At 42.4% G+C, this 22662-nt stretch overlaps 1 protein-coding gene and 1 non-coding gene across 3 annotated transcripts in view; one reads left to right on the top strand and one right to left on the bottom strand.

Moving 5' to 3' along the window:
- Positions 1–6367: 6367 nt before the first annotated feature.
- Positions 6368–22662, bottom strand: part of fgd5a (FYVE, RhoGEF and PH domain containing 5a) — a 31263-nt gene continuing 14968 nt past the window's right edge. Inside the window, exons 6-21 of one of the 2 annotated variants that reach the window (XM_070959957.1) lie at positions 21760–21905; positions 20718–20874; positions 16553–16643; positions 16006–16056; positions 15738–15796; positions 14962–15033; positions 14692–14760; positions 12126–12209; positions 11907–11986; positions 11690–11786; positions 11459–11596; positions 10989–11091; positions 10724–10860; positions 10119–10247; positions 9607–9761; positions 6368–8049 (exon numbers count right to left, since the gene is read on the bottom strand). In XM_070959957.1, coding sequence (XP_070816058.1) covers positions 8013–8049; positions 9607–9761; positions 10119–10247; positions 10724–10860; positions 10989–11091; positions 11459–11596; positions 11690–11786; positions 11907–11986; positions 12126–12209; positions 14692–14760; positions 14962–15033; positions 15738–15796; positions 16006–16056; positions 16553–16643; positions 20718–20874; positions 21760–21905 — 1605 coding nt within the window. In that variant the 3' untranslated portion in view covers positions 6368–8012. The remainder of the gene's footprint in view (positions 8050–9606; positions 9762–10118; positions 10248–10723; positions 10861–10988; positions 11092–11458; positions 11597–11689; positions 11787–11906; positions 11987–12125; positions 12210–14691; positions 14761–14961; positions 15034–15737; positions 15797–16005; positions 16057–16552; positions 16644–20717; positions 20875–21759; positions 21906–22662) is intronic. The other variant, XM_070959958.1, reaches the window with a different exon arrangement.
- Positions 9487–9558, top strand: trnae-cuc (transfer RNA glutamic acid (anticodon CUC)). Its single transcript has one exon. It is a non-coding gene; the product is annotated as a tRNA-Glu (tRNA).

Here is a 22662-nt window from a genome sequence, read left to right on the forward strand (position 1 = left end):
AAATGAACATTTTGCTCATATGAATATATGAATATCTACAAATGCAGCTGAAATGAACAGTCAAATAATATTGTCATAAGTCCTTTTTCATGCAAAAACATTTCATGGTTACTGCTTCACAAATGTGAGGATTTTCTTCTTATTTTAATCATTTTAATGTATTTTTGATCATTTTGAGCAAAAAAAATTGTGAATGTGTAATTATGATGGAATTTCTCACCACTTTAAAATAGTTTACAAAGCGTACTGTTGAGAAAATAGTCAGCAGATGAATCTTTAATGAAAATGATCATCAGTTGCAGTCCCATACAACATAGTTCAAGTAAAATCCTGCTTTTACAATCATGTATGAGTAATAATAATCTAATAACATAATATATAGTATTATAAGTCACATCAACTGTTTTTCTTTTCATACTTTTAAACAACTTTTAATTCTTTAAAGTGCATTTTCCTGACTATACTAGCATTTTTTTTTACTGAAGTCACATTTTTAATGCAGGACTTTTACTTGTAACGGAGTATGTTTACAGTGGCATTAGGATCTGAATATTTCCTCCACCGCTGCCTTAGAATAGAGGATTATTGTTTAAGACTCTGCATTGACTTAATTGTTTTTCCTACACTGGCAGGACTGGACTGACAACACTGGAAACCTGATATTTGGAAGCTGGCCTCTCTTAGCCACAGTATCATGAGTAATGCTCAGTAACACTGTCTTCCTTGATCTGTTTTATCTTACTGCATCTTGCTCTGAACCTCACACAGTTTCAGACATAATATGGTTTTGAAAAGCAAACCAAGAATGTGAATGTGAAGCTCTGTGCTTGCACACTGAGCATTAATGTCCCCCAACCATTTTTCCCTCCAGTAAAAAATGTGAATTTGGCAGGGGAACCAGGAAATCAGTGTATTTGTTCTAATACTCAACTTGTCTAGTTACACAAACACAGGTTTACAGTGAATACAGTTTGTGGGCTGATCCAAACAAAGCCATGCATTTCCATGTTGGCCCTGCCCACAGCACCTCCGCATTCCCACTCCTGCACAAAGCACAGAAGTCCACATGGTGCTGAGTCATCAGCCCCCACCCACCAAAACTGCATGACTATAAGACAGAAGGGACCGGTAAATTTAGACTGCCAGTGTCTGTTCCTAAAGGGCTATTTATAGCTCTAAAAAGGGCATAACAATGACATATGGAATAGGTGACCAGGGTTGAATGCTGGTAGAGGTTACTGAGTAAGACTTTGGAGTTACTCATCACCTCATCACCACCACAAACATTTGGAGCATGGGACAGCAATTCAACAGGACAAAAGATTTTAACACAAAAATCTGTCCACCACACAGAAAACTTTGCCAACTGGACACAACTTTGTAGTCAAGCATATATTTCAATGTGATCATTTCAGGATCGCTCAAAACTACAGATTCGTATGTGGTTGGAACAAAGAGTTGTATTACAACCCCACTATTTCCAAAGATTCACCCTGTCAGCCAGGTGTGCAGTATTTAACACACTGACCAACAAGCATAAAAAGCTTACAAAGTCCCATGACAGGAAAGTGTGACTTTTTCCATCACTTTCACTTCCTGGAAAATGTCTTAACCAGTGACCTCATGCTGCACCAGTAGCTGTAAATAAAATTCCACCCAGTAAAGTTATCACAGACTTTTGATTTGTCATCACTGCCTGCCCCTCCCATCACAATAAACCCTCTTCTGGTTTGCCAAGTGATAGCCAGTGGATTTGCACTTGATTGACCCCTTCCTGTGTTTTGTCCCGCCCAAGCATTCTGGCTCAACAGGAACCACATCGAATTGGAGAAGCAAGATTTTCTCCTCAACACAAGCAGAGCAAACAAGATTTTCTCATCATCACCACCCGCTGAGGGAAGAAAAGTAGGACGGAGGGGGGCATAGTTTTCTGATTTCACAAGTTATGCGATGCTAATATGGTTCATTTCTCGTGAAGACCTGTGACTGCAGGAGGAAAAAATGACCCCTTGCAGCTTTAAAGTTTAAATGAGAGGCATCGTTATCTGCTGAAAGAAGTCAGTTCACTTTGAAAGGAATAAAGCTGCCTGTTGTTGAGTCTCTGTAGGTTACTACACATTCATTGTGAGAACACCAGCACTACTGTATGACATGACAGCATATAACGTATGAAACTACTGGTTTCATATTTTTCTGTGTGAATTAGATTTGGATCTGGGCAGGCGACCGAGATGGTCCCTGTTGTGATGGCCATTTCTGCCATCCCGGCAGTGCCAGGGCAAACATCAGAGTGAGTAATGAGAGGAGCAGACAGACGGAGGGAGGGAGCGAGGGATGAAAAAACAATCCCTAAATAAGGAGAGAAACGGTCCTTTCATCAAGAGACACGCCACAGACTAAATCTGCCTTTCTCTATCTGTCCTCGTTTCCGTCTCCCCTCTCTTTAGCTTTTTTCAGTCCTTTGCGTTTCACAATCTCTCGTCCCCTCAGCCTTCCTCTGCGCCTTTTTCATGTCTCAAGGCTGAGAACTGCATGTTTGTAGGCAAAGAGACATTCAACAGGTTCTTTCAAGTGGCCATGAGGTAAACCAGACCAGTTTTTAAGACAGACGTTTAGCCCATACATGGCAACATGTTGCTGGTAAAGCATTGGGCCAGGGTGTGGGTTATCTGTAAAAGCAGCATAACCTCACATTCCTCTTTTAGATACTGTCAACGTGAATTTCCTCTCAAGCGGTGATAAAAATGGCAAACACACATCCAAGTGTTTGTGTTGTCTCTGGTTTGAAATGTTGTGCCAGCCAGCACAGCAGACGACACAAACGACAGGAATGTCAGCAGGAAAATTGTACTCAGCTGCTAATTTTACGCTGTCATTCATACTTATCCTCTATTGTGCTACGTAGTGTATGTTAATGCTCTTGTGAATAGGAGCATTAGACAAGAACAAAAATCAGAAGGAACACTTCCTCTTCAAAAAACCCATGCATACCAGCTGTACTGGTGTTGGAAAAGGATTCTGAGAATGTCAGCATGTAAGCACGCTATGACTGGTGTCTTGTAGGCTCCCCAGTCAGGGAAGACATAAGAATAAAGTCCATGTGAACATTTTAATACCGGAACGATAACAGTCACATACCAGTGTGTTACTCCGCTAGCAAATATAATGCATTCGACTGATGATGATGCTATGTTCTGCAGAGGGTACACCAAATGTCACCATAGAGGCATTTGAACCTATTGCTTTGTTGCAGATATATGAGTGCATTTCAAATGAAGTCCAGAAGTTGTTTAATGAGTTGCATGACCAGGACTTATGACCCACCGTTGCTGGCGACTGGTGACACCAAGGACAGCCGGCATCAGAGGCTGAGAACATTTTTGACGGCAAAGCTCGAGTAAAGTACAGATGATGAGTGAATCTGACCTGATGAGCAACTTTGAGTGAATATGACTAATAACAATATTGGGAAGAGTCACCTTTAGGTCTGGTTGTTGGTCAGTGTTGTGTTAAACTGCATCATAGACTCTTGGAATACGACCTTTAAGCTTTGTGTCAGGCCTAAAGCAGCTCTCTAAAAGGCAGGAAATGTTATCTAATTTTTAATGGCATAGCATTGAGCTGATAAGTATCTAAAAAAATTATACAGAGAAATGTTGTAATTTTTAAGGCATCAAATGCATGAAATAAATGAGCTATTTACAAAGAGGTCTTTATAAAAATGATTCTGAACCACACTTTAAATGCTGGGTCTATTTGGGCCTGGTGGAAACAGGGTTTGATGCAGCACTGAAGCCAGATTCTCATAGTATTCTGAACCCAGGGTTGTTTAAGATAACGCTCTATCAAATGTCTGACTTATTATTGGCCTCCTGGATGTGGATTTGAATCTTTTTGAATGTGTACAGGGTGAAGCTGTCCTTTTTCTATTTTTAGAGTTTCTTTTCTTACCACTTGCTGAGACTGCAGAAATTGAAGGTTATTGATTCGAACATGCAGCTCTGGTTCCATGGCGGCTAAGTAAAAGGGTTTGTGAATGCGTTTGCATTAGAGCCCATGGCACTGAGATCATGCTATAGGCAGAACAAGGTGTCTTTAACTTTCAGATGCTTGAAGGAAAAGAACAACTTTCCCATGCTTCCAATGTCTTTCTCACTCTCTCTCTTGTTACTTCAACTAAGTATTGGGTCATTGACGCTCCTGGGATCATGTATCTAGAGCAACCCCAATCTTCCTATTTTCTGTTCTGCCTACTTTCTGAATGACATGCAATCGCTCCATCTTCACTTGTCTAATTGGAAATGATCTTCTGGTCTTGACCTCTGTATCCAGTAACAGTGTCCTCAGCAAACACTCTCCTCTGTTCCCTTCCTTATTATCTGTATAGATGGGCTTGCAAAATTATTAATGAGCAAGTCAAATGCCAGTTTGAATGATCAAAGCATCTGTACTTGCTGATAAATTAAAGCCACATCCTTTTCCCCTCCTTTAGTAAGCTCTCATATTGGGTCTGATTAACTTAGAATCATTAATATTGCAGATGTTGAAAAATAAATAGGCCAAAATGTTTTGTGCTGTTTCTTTGTCTTTAAATATTCATGCTAGCCACTGCTTTCTTGGTTGCGGTCAACCGCTGTCTGACTTGGTTGTTTTAGCTGTGTGGAACTCTTTGGTATAACTAATTAACTTATGTGAGACGGCTCGCATTACCCAGCAGTCTGCCTGTGGCTGGGAAGTAAAAAGCCTGGAGAGAAGGAGGGCTGATTACGGTCTCTCCTGGCTGTGGATGGAAATGTGTGTTTTTTAATTTGGCCAAATTACATCTGCAAAAACACTTCAGTTAACAGTAATGATGTGTAATCCCCCTGGCTTAATTTGACCTAAAATTAGAGCCCCTCTCTTGGGTCAATCAGTGTAGTGAAAATGGATGGAATGCAGTACAGTTAAATTCTGATCTAGCATCACCCACATACGTTAAATGGTTTGACAAACAGGACAGCAGTGAAGAGTCTTAATTAACAGCTTACACAAAGGGCAAGAGGCTGTTAATGGACATAACACTGACTGTTGCAGGATGTAAATCAGGACTGTCTTATTGTATGTATCTGTCATGTTCTCTTACCTGGCTTTTCCATCATATACCACACCAATACACACACACAATCACAGTCAAGACACTCAGTGCACCTGCAGCTTCATAATCTGCAGTCTTCACTTTACATTTACTCGTTCCTTCTCTCACTCTCCCGTTCTTGTCTCCTGCCTAACACAGTACATGTTATTGATACAAGACCGATACATCAAGTTTCTATTAATAATTGAAAAAGAACTGCTTGAACTTTAAGTGCAAGGCATGCTGCAGTATATTTGCTCTGCAAGGGAAGATTAAATGTCTATAATTGTATATTATTAATCTTTAAACTCTGTCAACTCAAACACCCCCACACTAAGTAGAAACTGCTGGACAAAAAGACCTGTGCAGGAGGAACCCTGAAGTCTTCAGTGATCAGTAGGTCTCAAATGATGTGTAGTTGGAATGATGCACTGCTGCCCCCTGCTGGATGAAACAGATGTTTAACTAAACTGTCTTTGCCAGTGCCACAAACAGTGGAGCCACACACACGACATACCTATCACAGGATCATCACTTACAGGGCAAAAGCACAACATCAACACTGTGCAGACACGTTAAAAGCATAACAAAAACACCTTAATATCCTTAATATACCTTCAGTATTGTTAGGAATGTGTGATAGTTGATTTAACTATTGAATATGACCATTTTCAGTGTGCAGTCTTTTTGAGCTAAATTCTATAATATTCTAATGTATCAAGACCATTCTGTCTCCTCATATGTAGATATAGGCGGGTTTAGTAGAAAGACAAAATATGACATGTTAAATGCATTTATGTACATACCTATATATATATACATACACACACACACACACACACACACACACACACACACACACACACACACACACACACACACACACACACACACATATATCTATACACACACACACACACACACACACACACACACACACACACACACACACACACACACACATATCTATACATTTTTTCTTTCTACTAAACCCCCCTATATCTACATATGAGGAGACAGAATGATCGATGATATATTGATGATATATATATATATATATATATATATATATATATATATATATATATATATATATATATATATATATATATATATATATATATATATATATATATATATATATATATATATATATATATATATATATATATATATATATGATGATCGATGATATATATATATATGTGTGTGTGTGTAAGAACAACACAGCGCTGCATTGTGAAAAGACATTAAGCAAACTTTTTAAAGGAGTTTATTTTTATATGTATCTATATACATAAACATTTACAATGCACTATATGCAAGAGGTACAATCCATAATAACACTATAGTTATGGCACATAGGAAACAGGTAGAAAAGCTGAACAGTACTTGTCTGATGAACAAATGTGTGCTTTAGAATGAATGTAGTTTGACCTGGTGAAAGATAACAAGTAGTACAGCTGCGCTGTGAATGGAGCAGACAATGCATTTAGGCAGGTTTTATTTTAGAAACTATGCATGTGTGATTATGTAAGAAGAGCAAAGGTCCAGTGTCCTCCCTACTGCTGAAGACATGAGCAGCTCAGATGACTCTAACACTGACAGTTTAAAGGTAGTATGACAATGACTTTTGTTCAGCACTTTCCATTAAGTCCAAGCGGGTTAAGTGTGATTTTATCCAGCAGTGTATATACAGCATGAAAAATCCATTAATAAAAGTGGCACAATATTATATTCTTATGTTACTGGATTGTAACTGAAAATACGAGAAGATTAAAGTATATAAGAGTAGATAAAAAGCAAATGTTATCAAGGTCTCTTCTGGAGGCATGACAGTAGTACAGTACTGTGATAACAAAAGACGAACAAAGAGTACAATTTCATTTCAGGCACATTCATCATCACTTACAAATTGCACTGCATTCAACTGGAAGAAATCAATTGGCACTTCAGAACTGTATGACAGATTTGTCAAAAACCTACGGACTCAAATACAAAGTGTCTTTGAAAGTGTTCATCCTTCTAGAAATTCTGTTGAGTGGCTGTCATGCTGAGGGTCATTCCATAGTTTTGTAGACTCAATACAAGTGTAACACTCCACAAGAAATATAATGTACACACAACATGATGGTTAAAATGACCTCTTACTCAGAACATGTAACACCATTTCTATACAAACAAGTCATGTAATTCACTTCACTATCTGCAGTGTATACTTCACATATATAGTCAGAATACCAAATATCTCTCTTAAACGGTTACCAATATTTTCCCTTCTACTAGCGAATACTACTGTGGAGGAAAGTTTGTTTTCGATGTTTTTGCAACGTGATTGCAGAACACAGGCTGTATAAAATGTATAAAAAGGTAAGTGACGTTCTGCAGAACCAAAAGAGTGGTTTAATAATCCAGTGGAACTTCAGAAAAAAAGACACCAAAGTACAGCACAGTTAGAAAAGTTGGCTTGGACATCAGTCTTTTGTAGGATGGTTCTCGTGAAAAGGGGAAACATAGGGAGTAAAATGTTCTGTTAGATGAAACATTTGATGTAGCCAAGCTGCTCCTAAAAACTGAGGACTCCCATGAACCCGGCTGGATCTGCACATTGGGAACCTTCATGCTTTGGAAAATACTCCGACAAGAGTTTTCCACTTCTCTTTCCAACATAGTAGCAACCCTCTGACTGCCCTGCTTTTACCTCCCTACCATTGGGTGGCAGCCTTGTTTCAGATTCCCCCTGCTGATTAAACTGTCACATGATATTCCACAACAGGTCAGACGTGATGAATGCTGACTGATGGAGTGAGCTCAGATGCGGCAGGTAGCTATGTTGTGTTCCACAGAGGAGGTGTAGCAGTCACGGACAGTTGGGCACGTTTATTTAACTGGGCAGGTGCTATAAAACAGTAGCCTCCTCCATGGCATTGACCCATCTGAAAGACAAGAAAGAGGAACATGAGACCTTTGAACACAGTGGTTCATGAAACTCTTAAAGGGGAACTCCTCTGATTTTACATGAAAAAGACACTTTGCTAGTCACGGAAAGGACTCTATGGCCAAAGAAAACAGTTGCATAATGTCCTCTTTGTCCAGCATTGGCGTGAACACTACACACTTTCAGCAAGGGGTGGGAGAAAGAGGTGGGCTTTTACCGTGTCTCACAGACAGATACTATTGGTTTCATTATGGGAAATGAAGGATCCAGTGTTTTTGGGGATTGGCAGTGGTGGAATGTACATTTACTGTACATGGAGTTGTTTTTGCTTTTCTTTTTTTGCACCAACAAATCATTACATTTTTCATGATGTTTCTTTTATTTCCTTTTTTGCTCTTTTATTGCTCCTCTACAGTATTTACAGTAAATTATAGCCCGACTGATACTGGATTCTGAGCCCAGTACTGATATCAATATATGGGAGTTAAAAAAATTAAAATTATATGTCAAGTGATTGTAAGCAGTCTTGATATGGATGAATTAAGACTTTTCTTAAAAAACAAAACAAAACAAAAAACAATTATGACCAAGATACATGCTGTCTGACAGCTGAAAAAAATCTAGTTTTCAGTGCTCTCTGGTGGACAAATTATGTAATGAAGAATGTTTCTGCACTTCATCAAACCCAGTCTTTCTTGTCAAGCTCTCCTGTAAATAACACTCTTTTGCCACTGTGCACATGTTTAAGAACGTGCACTGAAACTCTTTAGTACCCCTTTTACAAAGAAAGTCCTAAGATAATGAACCTCACAGTGAGTAACAAGTTGATCCAAAGAAAATGTCCACAAGCATTATGATAATTGATGCCTTTTATACAGGTCAGATTAAGTTAAACAAAGCTGTATGCATTCTGTGTTCTGTCTGTATTTTTAATTGCTACTGCACAAAATAATTTCCCAAATTGGGATCAATAAAGAAGCAGTTTAAGTCTAAGTCTAATGCCCTTTGATAAACATGTTCTGTCACCTTGCTTAGTTACCAGTAGTGTAAGAATATCCACATATTCATTAAAAGAGTGCAGTGCCTAAACCTCTCACACAAATACCAACTTTAATGCTGTCAGATCATTACCAAAACATTTCGGCATTAAAAGTCACGTACGGATATCCCAGTAAAACATAATACAAAAGCAGATATGAGAATGTTAATTACTAATTTTGAAACATTTCTAAAATTAGAGATAAAAATAGTATTTCAGTCCTGAAAAAAGGCTCACGCTAGACAATAAACTAAAGGTATAAATAACCCATATGGACAGCAGTCCTGCATGAGACATACAGGTCATGCTGGAATGTAGAGGCAGTTTATCCCGCCTGCCTGCTGTCACACATTCCACACATGTCCACACACACACCCACACAAACACACACACAGCTCCCTGGTGGTCTAGTGGTTAGGATTCGGCGCTCTCACCGCCGCGGCCCGGGTTCGATTCCCGGTCAGGGAACATGCTTTTGAAACTTGAGTTCCAATGCAGAAACCTGTCACTTCTGACCTGCGTGCAGTGTGATGGTCATCAGCCCTGAAGGTGTAGTACAGGGTTTTCTTGTGGTACAGATGGAACACGTTGCTGCTCTCCTCTCCCTCTGGCCTCTCTGTCAGCTTGACGGTGAAGCCCTGCAGAGGTAGACTCTCTGAAGCCACTTTATCCTGAAGAAACCAGACGGAAGACATCAAATACAGGCATACAAGTTACGAACTGCAATCTTACTGTCAGCAGCGATATGCGCATTGCAAGAATTTCATGCTTCAAGAAGAACAAAGCGGTGCAACGCTCAGATGCATGCTTGTCAAAAAGGAACAGAGAGAGCACAGAGAATCCCTTCATTAGTCACATCGAGTGTTGTGCTCAGGAGGAAAGGCTGAACAGAGGAAATGTGAGTTATACATTATTAGCCAGACGTGAAGAAGAAAATGTATAGACAAAGGCTGTGGGAAAATGCCTCTATGGTCATGAAAGTGTGTGAGAGTTTTGGGGCTGGTGTGGGAGACTCTGTGCCCCCTCACCTCACGGGCTGTGAAGGTGTAGAGCACCTTGTCTTTGAGGAGGAACCACAGCCGCTTCCACTTCCGCTTGCTTTTCTTCCGGCGCTGCAGGCTGCCGCTTATGGTGGAGCCCTCCACGGCAAGTGCTACCTGGTAGACACATTAGATGAACATAAATCTACATTAACAGATGGAGGGACTGGACAATAAAACTGGAACTGTTCGCAACAATATAACCCAGCACAACCAAAACATATGACCAGCGTTACATTTCTGTTATTCTGTCCAACCCGTGAAGACAGGAAGACCATTCGAAATGTACATAGTGAAACCTACTGGCAGCTGTTTTGCACTACACACAAATAATAGACTTTTGATTTTCAGCCGATTACATACAGTATACAGTAGGCAATTATGTGCTAAAAATGAGCATGTTTTCATTTAAACAAAAGACTAATTTCTATCAAATCAAACGTCTCTAACCTTTATGACCATATTTACAATGACAAGCTGAAATTGAATCAGTGAGATTAGGTGTGATGCATTGTGATGAAAACTGAGCCTGTAGGAGATGTTTGTTTGAGATGAAACAGTGGCACAGATGACAAATGGGAAGCCTAGTCCACCTGGTTGAGAGGGGAGGTGCTCTTCCTGCTCTTCCACAAACTCGGGGGCTGCAGGCTCTGGAAGACCGCAGAGAGGGGACGGCTGGCCCTGTGAGTCCGAGGGCTGGAGTTACCACAGGCCCCCGACACGCTGCCTCCTACAGACACACACGTACACACACATAAGTAATACCATATCAAAGAGGTAGAGGCACAGCAAGATATTTTCCTTTCCACTGCATTCCCTCAGCAGTGAGGCACTAGTACATAGAAAGCTGAGATTCACCTCTTTTCCTGAGCTCAGCATAGCAGTGGTCACACACTTTGGCCACCCTGTCTTTGAGGTACTTCAGTGGGTATCTGTTCCTGGAACAAGCTCGGCACACCACCTGCTCAGAGCCACAGAATGCAAAGAAATGTACGAGCCACAGATAGACAGCATCTGGTTTCAGGGGGCTATCTCTGACTTTCAGACATTTGAGCCAAAAGGAGAAACAACAAATAAATACTCTGAAAAATCAAGCAGGAGCACCACATTAAAGGTCTATTTAAAGCACATTGCTTGTTTGGTGACAGACACTGTAACTCTTTAATTCAATAGATGAAACGATTAACCCACAATAATGAATTTCTTTGATACATGGCACTTCTCTCTTCCATTAGTACTTCATAGGTCAGCAATCAAAAACCTGCATCCTGTACAGTGAAACCAAACTGGAGGCAAGGCTAATCACAAACGAGGTCTGTGTGTCTGACCTTGCCACAGGCGTTGCAGTGGTGTCGTCTCAGCGTGAGGCTGAAGTCGGAGGTACAGTTCATGCACATCATCACATGAGAAACTGGCACCAGCACAGGAGCCGCCTCACCCAGAGCCATCCATAACTTCTCACGGGCCTGTGGACACACACAGCACATCGGACAAGGTGAGATGGATGCTGGCAGAATTAAAGAAGTATTATTATCATCGCTTCTTTTAACCTTTCTTACCTCACTGCAGGGTCCACCAAACGTACAGAGTCCTGCAGCATGGTCTGCTATGGCTCGACTCAGCGTGTGGAACCAGTCCTCCCTCTCTCCAACTGAACTGAAGAAGGAAACAGGCAATCACACCCGACACTCCTCAAAGACTAACAGGTCTAACAGGAGAAAGGGAGTCTTGTGCCTGCACACTGTTCATTTCAAGATGTAGTGGTCAGACGCTCACCTGGCCGACAGAGTAATAGTGATGTCAGACACCTCGATCCTAAGGCAGTTCAGCACGTTGTCGAGGCCAGGTTTGCTCACCTGTGTGTGTGTGTGTGTGTGTGTGTGTGAGAGGAGCAAAAACACATCTGAGTTCAGCCAAGAGATCAAGTTGGATATGAGCTCAAATTTGAAAATTGAATTGAAAATCTAAAAAAGGAGAAGGGAAAAGTTCACGTACCTTCATCCCAGACAGAGACAGTGTGTTCTTTAGCCTGTATTTTCCATCCTGCTGAGGGTAGGTGTACAGCATTATATCGTTCATCTGGTAAACAACAGGAAAAGAGACATTGTGTTGGATTAAATTGTTTTTTTTTTTTAATCATGCTCTTCAAAAGAATGAAAGAGTAGATAAATGAGACTCTTTGTTTTGGGTTGCCAAAGCTTCCATTCCCAGTTTTTCAGAATATAATACCCTCTGATTACCACAAGGTGGCGATGTAACATTGAGGGAAATATTTAAATTGCTGCACACACCTCTCTTTATTCTTTCTTTCTTGAAAGCAACTTTATGGGCTCAGTTACTTAGACTATGTTTCCTCTCACAGCATTCACACATGTCTGTGCAACCGCCCAGCACAAACTTCCCATGTATGCACACAACAAAATAAGGCATTAAAAGTGTTTATTTGCTTGTCAGACCAAAAGTATTGTGATCCCCGAACACGCTGAGAGTCCATTGTGTTATGAGAGGTATTTCATTTTTTCCCAGACAAAAGAGATGACATCATTGGTCACACCTAATGTGTGCTCTAAACATCCGCTGGGGCCGTAAAGGCAGCATCCAGGAATTCTCCACCCTGCTCTGGGCTCCAGGCCTCTCCTCACCCTCCCAGCCTTCTCAGGCTACGCTGAGAACCAGGACTGGGTGGAACCGGCCACCTTCACCACAACAACAACAACACAAACAGTCGCAGTTACGGGTTCACTGGCTGGAGACAAAACAGTGCATGATAGCCAAGCCCGAGCCCTGCCTGCGACCTCTGGGCTGCAGCCACCGCAGTTCGTCTGCTCCACCCTGCGCCGCTCGCTTACCCAAAGATTCCTTCCACAGTAATCCAAGCAAGTTTCAAGTTAATGACTTTCCCAGATGAGACACAGCATGCACCTTCTTGACCCCTTGGCACCTAAGACATTTACTTTCAACAGTGGCATTTCATCTCATCCACTGACCTCCTTCACCTGCCTCTTTCACTCACACTCTCCTCCCTCTGGCAGCTTTCTGCACCTCCATCCTCCCTCTAATTCCTTCCCTCACTCGTTCATTCAGCCTCTCTTTCTTCTTTAGAGCCCAGCTTTGTGACATGGCTGTAGCTTCTCCGTGTTGCTGAGGTGAGTGATGGCTTTCATCTTCACTGTTGTTTGGATTCTCTTTCTTTAAAAGCCCATAAATAACAGCTGACCCACTGAAGCTGTCCACTTCAAGGGAGAGAATGGCTATATATCCCTAATAGCCTACAAGCATCAACCACCGACCCCTTTCAGCTATCGCTCAACTGCAATTCTGTTCGGGCGGACTGGGAGAATGATGGAATAGAGAAAAAAATAAATAAATAAATAAAATCCATATCTTCATGTTATACTACACTACACTATTCAGATCAAACAGTGTAAGCCAAAATCAGAAATGCTGCTCCTGCGGATATGTAGCTCAAGCATAACTCACAACATGAGACAGCACTGATTGCACATGGAACAATAGAGCGGGCTTCACTATTTCACGTTATGTGTTTGTGTAGCACCGCCACCCTCCTCCACCACCACCTCCCCCTCCCTGCATTCTACAGGGTGTCTGGCCTTCACTTTGCTGTCAGTCCCCTCCCAGTACACAGGAAGCCAGCATCCACTGACCCACACCAAACATCCTGTAAGGAAGTGGGGCCCTGGAAAACAAGCACTGAGAGGGGAGGAGAGGAGAAGAGCGGAGAGGGAGGCCCTTTCTTGATGGGTGTGGTGCCAAGTGGAGGTCTCACAGCCTTGGCCTCGTGCCTCCTCCCCCTCCTCTTAACCTCACCTACCTTGCAGACCGACCGCCGCCCAACATTCCCCCATGTTTCCGCAGACCACGCTAGCTTTGTTTTTGCTACCGCTTCAATCATATCGCAGGTGTTTTCTCCTGCTGAAGACAGGGGGTGACAAATCTCTGTGGAGCTCTATCCAAAAGATGGAAATACACCGAATGGCACCTCTGAAGCTACCTCATTAACATGTTATATCTTGTTTGATTAATCCATGCAAAAACAACATCATGCGACATTGCTGGAAAACCACAGAAGTCACTGAGCCCAGCTAAGAAACTGCCTGACACACAGGAACCTCGTAAAACCACAAATTGTCTTTTTTTTTTAACACGTGATATATAAGGTGTTAATTAGTGACCTTTAGAAGTTCTGGTGGGGGATTTATATATATATTTGGCATTTTTGCGTTATTATGATAGTGACAGCTGGAGAAAGGTGGGTACGTGGTACAAACTCTACCAGGAGAGGTTACTGAGAGTCATGCTCTGCATCTTTCTGCACAATATATGGTCACCTGTTGGCTGTCATTAGCAGACAGATATGGGAGTTGTATGGATCATCTCATCTAACTCTCAGCAAGAACGCTAATAAGCATATTACCCGAAACTTTGTATTATTACTCTGAAACTACAGAAGGGAACAAAAAGCAGTGTTTTAAAGGCTCAAATAGTAGCTCCACACGTAGAGTTACATGGAAGCAATGTATAATAAACAATAAAATATTACCAGAAACAGGTGTCGGGGCTGCCTGCTTTTCTTCGAGACTTTCATGAGTGTGCCCTCTTTCACAAACATCTGTCAAAAGAAACAACACACACACAGAAAAAGCATAAGAAAGGCATTTTAGGCTGTCAAATTACTGCTTACATCAACTGTGTTTTAGACCGTGTGAAAGCCTTCAAATACTTTTCTTCAGATGTCATTGCAGAACAATGTGTTGCTGTGTTTTCATAGTGAAATAGTAACACTAGCCAGAAGCAGCTACGTGGTGCTCACCCTTCCGGGTTTCAGGAGGTCCCTCTTGCTCTTCACGCTGTACTCTATGTGGACCAGGCGCAGCAGGTTCTCCTGAGGGAGCAAAGGGAGCGTGGAGATGGAGGGAGATTATCCAGTGATGGACAGAAGAGAAGACTGAGAATGAAACTGTCCCTGTTTGTTCGTGAATGAAAGGGAGGGAGGCGGAAAAGGATGTGATACTGAACACTGAATGGGGGGGGGCAGAGATAGAAGGAGCCTGTGTTTCCACTGTCTGTCAGCCTGTGTGTGTGTGTGTCAGTGCATGTGCATAGAAGAGGGAAGAAAGCAAGTGTGATAAACAGAGGAGGCAAGCCAAAGCGAGGCACAGGGGATCTGGACAGAGGCAAGAAGCCAGTGGGGGGAGGGTGAATTATCTCCATACACTGCTCATGTTTGAGGGGGAGTGATGTCCACCCTTACACTGCTCCCTTTGTAATGATACACCTGGGACTTTCTGATGACATCAGCTTTCCTTGCAACTTGCGTTCATCAACGGGCTGCGGAGGCCAGAGCCAAAGAGGGATAGACCTCTCCTTCACTCATTTCATTTAGAAGAGGGATTCATACACAGAAAAACCTCAGCTGTCTAACTTCTTCACGCCTCATCTCCATCCCAAAATTGCTCTTTCACTGCCAGGCGGAATATAAAGATGTGTCTCAATGACAGCATGCTGGGCTATGAATATGTCAAACTCAATAGGAGCTAAACAGTCTGATTGTTATAAACACATGGAGTGCACCCGCAGTAAACTCACCCCCTGTTTCAGATTGTCATTGGCCTGGTCTGCCACCTCGGACACGATCACCAAGGCAGCTGCAACACAAACAGAGAGAGAAAGAGAGAGATTTATGCGCAACGGCATTCAATAAAGACACACTCAGTGACTGTGACTCAACAACTAGGGCCTGATACATGTCCAGCAGCTGCACTGTCTGTGTGTCAGTATGTCTGTGAGTCCTGAAAAGACACCACTGTTATGGTTCTGGTTATGCATATCACAGAGCTCCATTCTGTAGGTTTACCTTGCGTGTCTTCGTATTCTTTAGAATCGGGAGAGAGGTTGTTCAGGTAATCTGCAGAAAACGCAGAAAAGGAACATTTGTGACATTTTTTTAAGTGTGAAGTGCAGCTTGCTCAATGCATGCTAATCCATGACATTATGCTAATACTCAACTAATACTAATACTAATACTGATACTAATGTCTTAAACAGTGTGAATTTAAAAGCAAGAGTAAGTTACTTCTAAAAGGAGACATAACACATTCATACAAGTGATAAAACACATCCTTGCTCACTTATATACACTTGCTATGACATCCTTAGTTGGTAGCCTTCAGTAAGCTGTATGAACACTGGCTAACGGTGGCTACTGCTAATGTTAACAAACCTTAGATATTGCGGTATAATTCATATAACAAGGTCAGTTTGCTGACTCCTCTCTGTTTGCTACTATTACGCTTATTATCAACTCATAATTGCTACTAATGGCCACAATGGCCTCTATTCAGCAAAAAATGCACCAGGCTTGCTTTAAAGATTACTATGCACATGTGTGTTTGTGTGTTTACCTGTGAGTAGCATTCGATATTGAAGTACTCTCACTATAACCTGCAGCAGCTGGTGTTTCAGTGGGACTTCAGCTTCTTCTGGGCTTCTTGTCTGCAAACACAAAGACACACAGACACCAATTAGACAATTAAAGCTATATGCAGATATCACAGCTTTACAGGGGTTACTGACACCAGATCATTTCTGCTGAATATTATTATTATTAATTAATTAATTAATTAATTATTATCTTCATCAATGTGCGTTGCCAACAATGGACCCCTGAGCTTCCTTGAACTGCACCCACAAAACCACAACTCTGTCTTCTAAATGAGGGCAACCTCCATAATACGATGCTGCAAGTCAAGGTCACAGGTGACCAAAGGAACACTGTCGGACTGGCTGACCTTCACACGTCTTTGCAGCGCACAAAAAACCTGAACAAGTGCCATTCTTCTTCTCAGAGTAGTCATTTGTAGGTGAAAGGGGACAGAAATTGGCACAATCAAAGAAAGCTTTAGAAAATCAATCAGGATCTAATTGTCTCTGACAGGTATTTATGCCCTGAGAGGTAGAGGAGCAACGGGGGACTGGGTGCGCGCGCACGCACACACACACACACACACACACACACACACACACACACACACACACACACACACACACACACACACACACACACACACACACACACACTCTTTTCTAATCTAATGAAGTCCTATCCTCCATTAGAGAGGCACAGATAGCACCCTGCGGGAAACGGCATCTTCATCTTATTTACACTGCACACTCTCACACACAAACACACACACACACACACTGCACACACAAACGGGAACCCACGCAGACACACACGGAACTCATATCAGACTCATTCACAAACACATATGATATATTATTAATGCAACCCTCTACACACAAGCAGACACAAACACACACATCGACACTGGGCTGGTGATGAGATAACACTGATTAGGCCTGTAAAGAGGAGGGATGAGATGCATGTTAAACACACCACTCTTTGTCTTCATTATCACAATCTGGAGTGCAGGAGTCAAAAAGTAAAACAGAGCTGATGCCTCCTTTAATGAGCAGGCCTTTACAAGCGCTCACTTTCTCTTTTTGTTTCCATTTCTCTTTCTTCTCCTCAACTTTGGTCCTCCACAACAACCCTCCCCCCACCTCCTCTCTCCTGATCCTGATGCACTGAGTACAATAATAACCAGCCCTCCATTATTCAGCCCGCTCAGCTTCAGAACATCCGCTCTCCTCAAGTGTCGCTTGCAAATTGTCATCCAATTGACACTTGTTCGGAAGAAGTGGCTTTCCAGAGATGGTAATTAGCGTGTGGTTTGTTTGGGTGAGGGAGCCAAATGGAGGAGAGAGGAGGGAGTGTGTGTGATGCCGTGCTGGGAGACAAACACATAGACACACATACACGGACAAACAAACACACCTTTCAGACTCTGTCACGGCCAGCTGATTTGCTGCCTGCACACACACACACACACACACACACACACACACACACACACACACACACACACACACACACACACACACACACTGATCTAATTGGGAGTTGTAAAGGAGGCTGCTTCTCTAATTAGCTTCTGTCTGCCTCATTGCCCAGCTGCCTTTACAAGGAATTCACTCCATCGCTCTCTCCCTCTATCGCTCTCTGTCCACCTGCTGTACAGCCTCCTCCTCTTCTCCTGGGCTTCTGGCACAAGAGAAAACACCCGGGCTTTACACAAACGCAGGCTATGACATGAATATAAATCCAAGCTGGAGCACTTTGGAAAAAGATTTCATAAAAACCAGTTTCGCATGATCCACTCAATTTGTGTACGGACATGCCCCTGCAAAACAATCAGACACAAACACACAGAGGCGCAAAGACTCTCACAAAGATGGGGGGGGGGGGGGGGGGGGCACAAACATGCACACACACACTCACACCCCACTGTGTCAGCCAATGTTTATAGATGGTGTGGTAAACAAGAAAGTGGCTGTGGAGAGGAGGCTTTAATCCTGTAAGGGTCTAGCTCTGATCTGATCAGGGTCTGTGGCTACTTCATCACTGTCATCACCACATCCACAATGAAATTACTACCACTTATACTGCTGGACTTTGGCTTGTAGCCATAAAGATGGAGGAGCAGGAGGGTGGGAAAAAAGAAATGCGTTGAGGGAGGTAAGGGTTTAAGTGTCGACATGGAGAAAGAAAATAAAAAAGCAGCTGTTGAGTCAGCAGCTTTTTCGAAATTGGCAAAAATGGGAGTAAATGAAACATTCAAATCGGCATCTCCGTTCCTTTGAAGTGTAATGACTTGTGAAGTGTCACACAGACAACAGATAAATGACCGCCGTCCCTCTCGGTAGTAGGTATAGTGTATCCCGTGACCCGTACCCTCCTCGCTGCTCTCCCTCGGCCCTGCTTCCCCCTCATTACAGTGGGGTCACACACATCCTGCAATTCCCATGGCAGTGCTCTGATTCAACACAGCATCCATCATATACACACAATGCCCTGCTGTGGGAGGGTGGGAGGACAGCCCCCATATTACAGGCTTACATGTAATATGGGAAACGTAAATACAATATGCTGTGTGTATATGCGGTGCAGGTGTGGTGAGTCTGCCTGTGGATATGCCTCTGGGAGTTCATTTTAGAGGTGTAAGATGAAGCAAAGCTTTCACATGGACACAAGCGAGGAGTAGGAAAAAACCTTTATTCTGACCAACCTTTGTATGGAGAAAAATGTGCTTGTGACCTTTGATCAGATGATATTCTTTCTCACATTTATCCTTCTTTGCCAATCAGTCATTAATGGGCACTCCAGAAAGCTATTAGCAGTTTATGATGTGAGAAAGGGGACTGATATCAACTTCATGGGGCTAAAATGAGGTGGCACATTGTTGACTTTGATCAAGGTTATCAAGGGCTAAATTACTGTGTGGCATAAACCAAGTGTGAAAACACGCTGTAACATAGTAGAGGTCATTGTTCGCGGTCTTCATCTCTCACCTCCACTCCCTTCTATTAACATTAACTCCACTAAAGTCTGGCAGAGCCAAAGTTTTTCTGGGAAGGGGCAGCTGCTGCTGAATATTCATGAGCAGAGACAGTTGGTGCCTTGTCTGTTCGCTTTTCTTATCAAACTGGAAACGCCTGGAACCACTCACAGTGAACCAGAGCACAGCATGGAACTGGTAATGCGTATATTTGGGGAGAGAGGTGCTGAGTTGAGTAGGTATCTATCTAAACTTCAACATAAACAGAAGCCCGGGAAATAGTTTTTTATGGATGTCTGACACAAATTGAAGCACTAAAACTGGACACAAACTCTTTCTAATTACTAAACAACAGCTGAGTGATAAGAAATCCTTTTCATTTCTCTGTCCTCTTATTCAGGGAGCCCTGCGTGCTGAAACACAGTGGTTTTAACTCTGTAAACTGTGAATCAATTTTATGGACCAGGACACGGCTGCATGGAAATGAGTAATCTATTGCTGTATCTCTGTGGGCTGAACTATAGGCTCTCTTAATACCCTGTCTTTTAGTTAAAAACAGTCAGTTGTACTGTTACCAGCTGGGACTAAACCCACTCCTATTCAACATCAGGATAAAGCATTGATTAAGTAGACCAGGCACACAATCTGTGATGGTTTAAGAGTGTTTTGTTTTTTTTTTTCTTTCAGAATTTGATCCCGTCACCCAAATCCCACTTCCCCGCTCTCCAGGGAGGATCAGGGATGAAGAGATCCATGCCAGACAAAAAATGAATATTTGGTGTTGAGTGGATGTAGAATATGCGAGCATGACAGTGGAAAGGTCAGTCCCGTGAAGAGCGGCGGAACAGTGAGAGTTTAGAAAGGCCATTTTCTCCCCGTGGAAGCTGGGTGACAAAATCTAAGTTGAGAGTGGTGAATGGGTGCCAGGGGAAATACCAGGTTTGATCTCTGCTCCTTGGAAAAACCCACAAGGCTTCACTTTCACTTTATAAACATGGAAACTGAACTCGAAATCTGAATACGTGACAGTCAAAACACCTGTTTGCTTTTGCAGAGGATCCTTTGGGATGGGAATGGGAATAGAGAAGAAGACTAACTGTTGGCAGGAGACACAATTAAAAGCCAATTTTATCTGTTCAGGTTCTAGTCTGTCTGCTCAGTGGTTTACCTCAAACTTCTTGACGATGCTGGCGAAGGCCAGGTTGTTCCTGCAGCTCTCCTCCAGTAAGGACATGCTGCGATCATACTCTGAGATGTAGGTGTCAAACACCCCAAAGTCCTGCCGACGTGACAGGATCACATCTACTACCCTTTGGCTCTCCTCCCTGCACAGAAAGGAAGAGAGAGATTAAGCACATTCTCTGTCATCATTTCAGTTACAGCGAAGGTTTATATTTTAGACAAAAATCCAAATTTTATGACGTGGGCATTTCAAGAGTCTTCAAGAGTTTATATGTTATTGTAATTTATTTATTTTTTGTTGCAACCACTTTTCCTCAAGCCTGCTGGTCCTCCAGTTACTGAATTCCTACATTTTCCATAATAATGTTTGACAACCTTATACAAACAATGATGTAAACATTTTGCTTACAATTGTTAGGTTGTGCAAGAAGTTAACCCAAAAAGCATTACCAAGCATGCTTCAGAAGTGCTGGTAGGCAGACTTTTTACCTTTGATCAGAGCCAGGCTTGCAGTTCCTCCTGCTTCCATTTTATGCTAAGCTAAGCTAAGCTAAATTAAGCTACGCTAAGCTATTCAACTGCCTGATATCTAATGTACAGATGCGAGAGTGCTCAAGTTCCAAAACGTCTATCCCTTAAAAAAAAATACAAAAACAAGTAGCACCAAATTAACCCCGAGAAAAGTCCCTCACAAATGCTTTAGGGTGGATTTTTCAAGGACAAAGCTGAATATTAAAGAACATTAAAAAGTGGTGAAAAAGCACTTCAGTTTGGTGGCGCTTGTTGCCATGCAAGGCCTCTTGGTTGAAGAATGACCTCTCAAATTATCATATGAATTTTAAATCAGGGTTAGAATCGAGTACAGTAATTATTGTGACCTCAGCGGAGAATGAATTATGACTATAGTGGAAGTCTCTTTACTCTACATCCACACTGCAGAAGTCTGTTGATGAAAACAGAGATTTAACTGCAGTGTACAACAACAGCCACAGCACAAGCAAACGGAAACATCCACAGTGTTTTTTTACCACTGGTTGATGCGCTGCTCCAGCTCGGTAAGGATGCTGCTGTGGAGGGTGTAGACCTGTGGGAGCACTCCCAGGATCTCTCCTAACCTCTGCTCCTCCAGCACGGGCTCCCCTTCCTCACCCTCTGCCACTGCTGACCTGAAGTCCTGCACGAGAGAGGAGAAAACAGGCTTAGCAAAGATTTTCAATGCGTGGCAGAAAAGGAGCGTAAAAGAGAGAGGAATGAAGGAAATGGTAATTCGGATGAAAGGAGGAAGGGAGGGAGAGCAGGAGAACTGGAAGGTATAGAGGAATGAGGAATGAAGTGGGGGAGAAAAATGGAAGGAAGGAAGGTCAGATCCTCCTAAACATCCTTCCTGCTACCCTCCCTTCAAATCACCTCAGCGCCTTCCCGCCACTTTGGGCTCTGTCCAGGCATTCAGGAAAGGCGGCGCTGCTTGCACAAGAGTTACACACCAGGTGTTGTTGCATAATGACCTTGGCACTCAATGACACAATGCTTTTTTGTATATAGTCCCCACTTTTCATGTCTTGGTCGACAAGAACCTAAAAATTCCCTGATATACAATGAACTGGGGTGCATTGAAGTCCATTCAGCACACATAAAACATAAGCAACAGGCATTAATAGCTGCAGTGTCAGTGACTAAGAGGACTAATATAAGGAGTTATGGCACATGGGAGTGAAAAAGCAGGGGAGAGGTTATTTATCTACTCAGCAAATGAAGACAAAAAATAGATGAAAGTAGGGGAAACATTAGGAGGTGTCAACATGCTTTAAAAAACCTCAGTTTTCTCTGTGGGCAAAGCTGTCTGGCAAACTAACGTCATACAGTACATAAAGCCTCTGCGTGTCTGTAAGGGATAAGTGTCTGGAGCCCATCTATTCCAGTTCTGAGTAAAG

This window comes from Chaetodon trifascialis, chromosome 3, assembly GCF_039877785.1.
Source record: "Chaetodon trifascialis isolate fChaTrf1 chromosome 3, fChaTrf1.hap1, whole genome shotgun sequence".
Taxonomy (NCBI): domain Eukaryota; kingdom Metazoa; phylum Chordata; class Actinopteri; order Chaetodontiformes; family Chaetodontidae; genus Chaetodon; species Chaetodon trifascialis.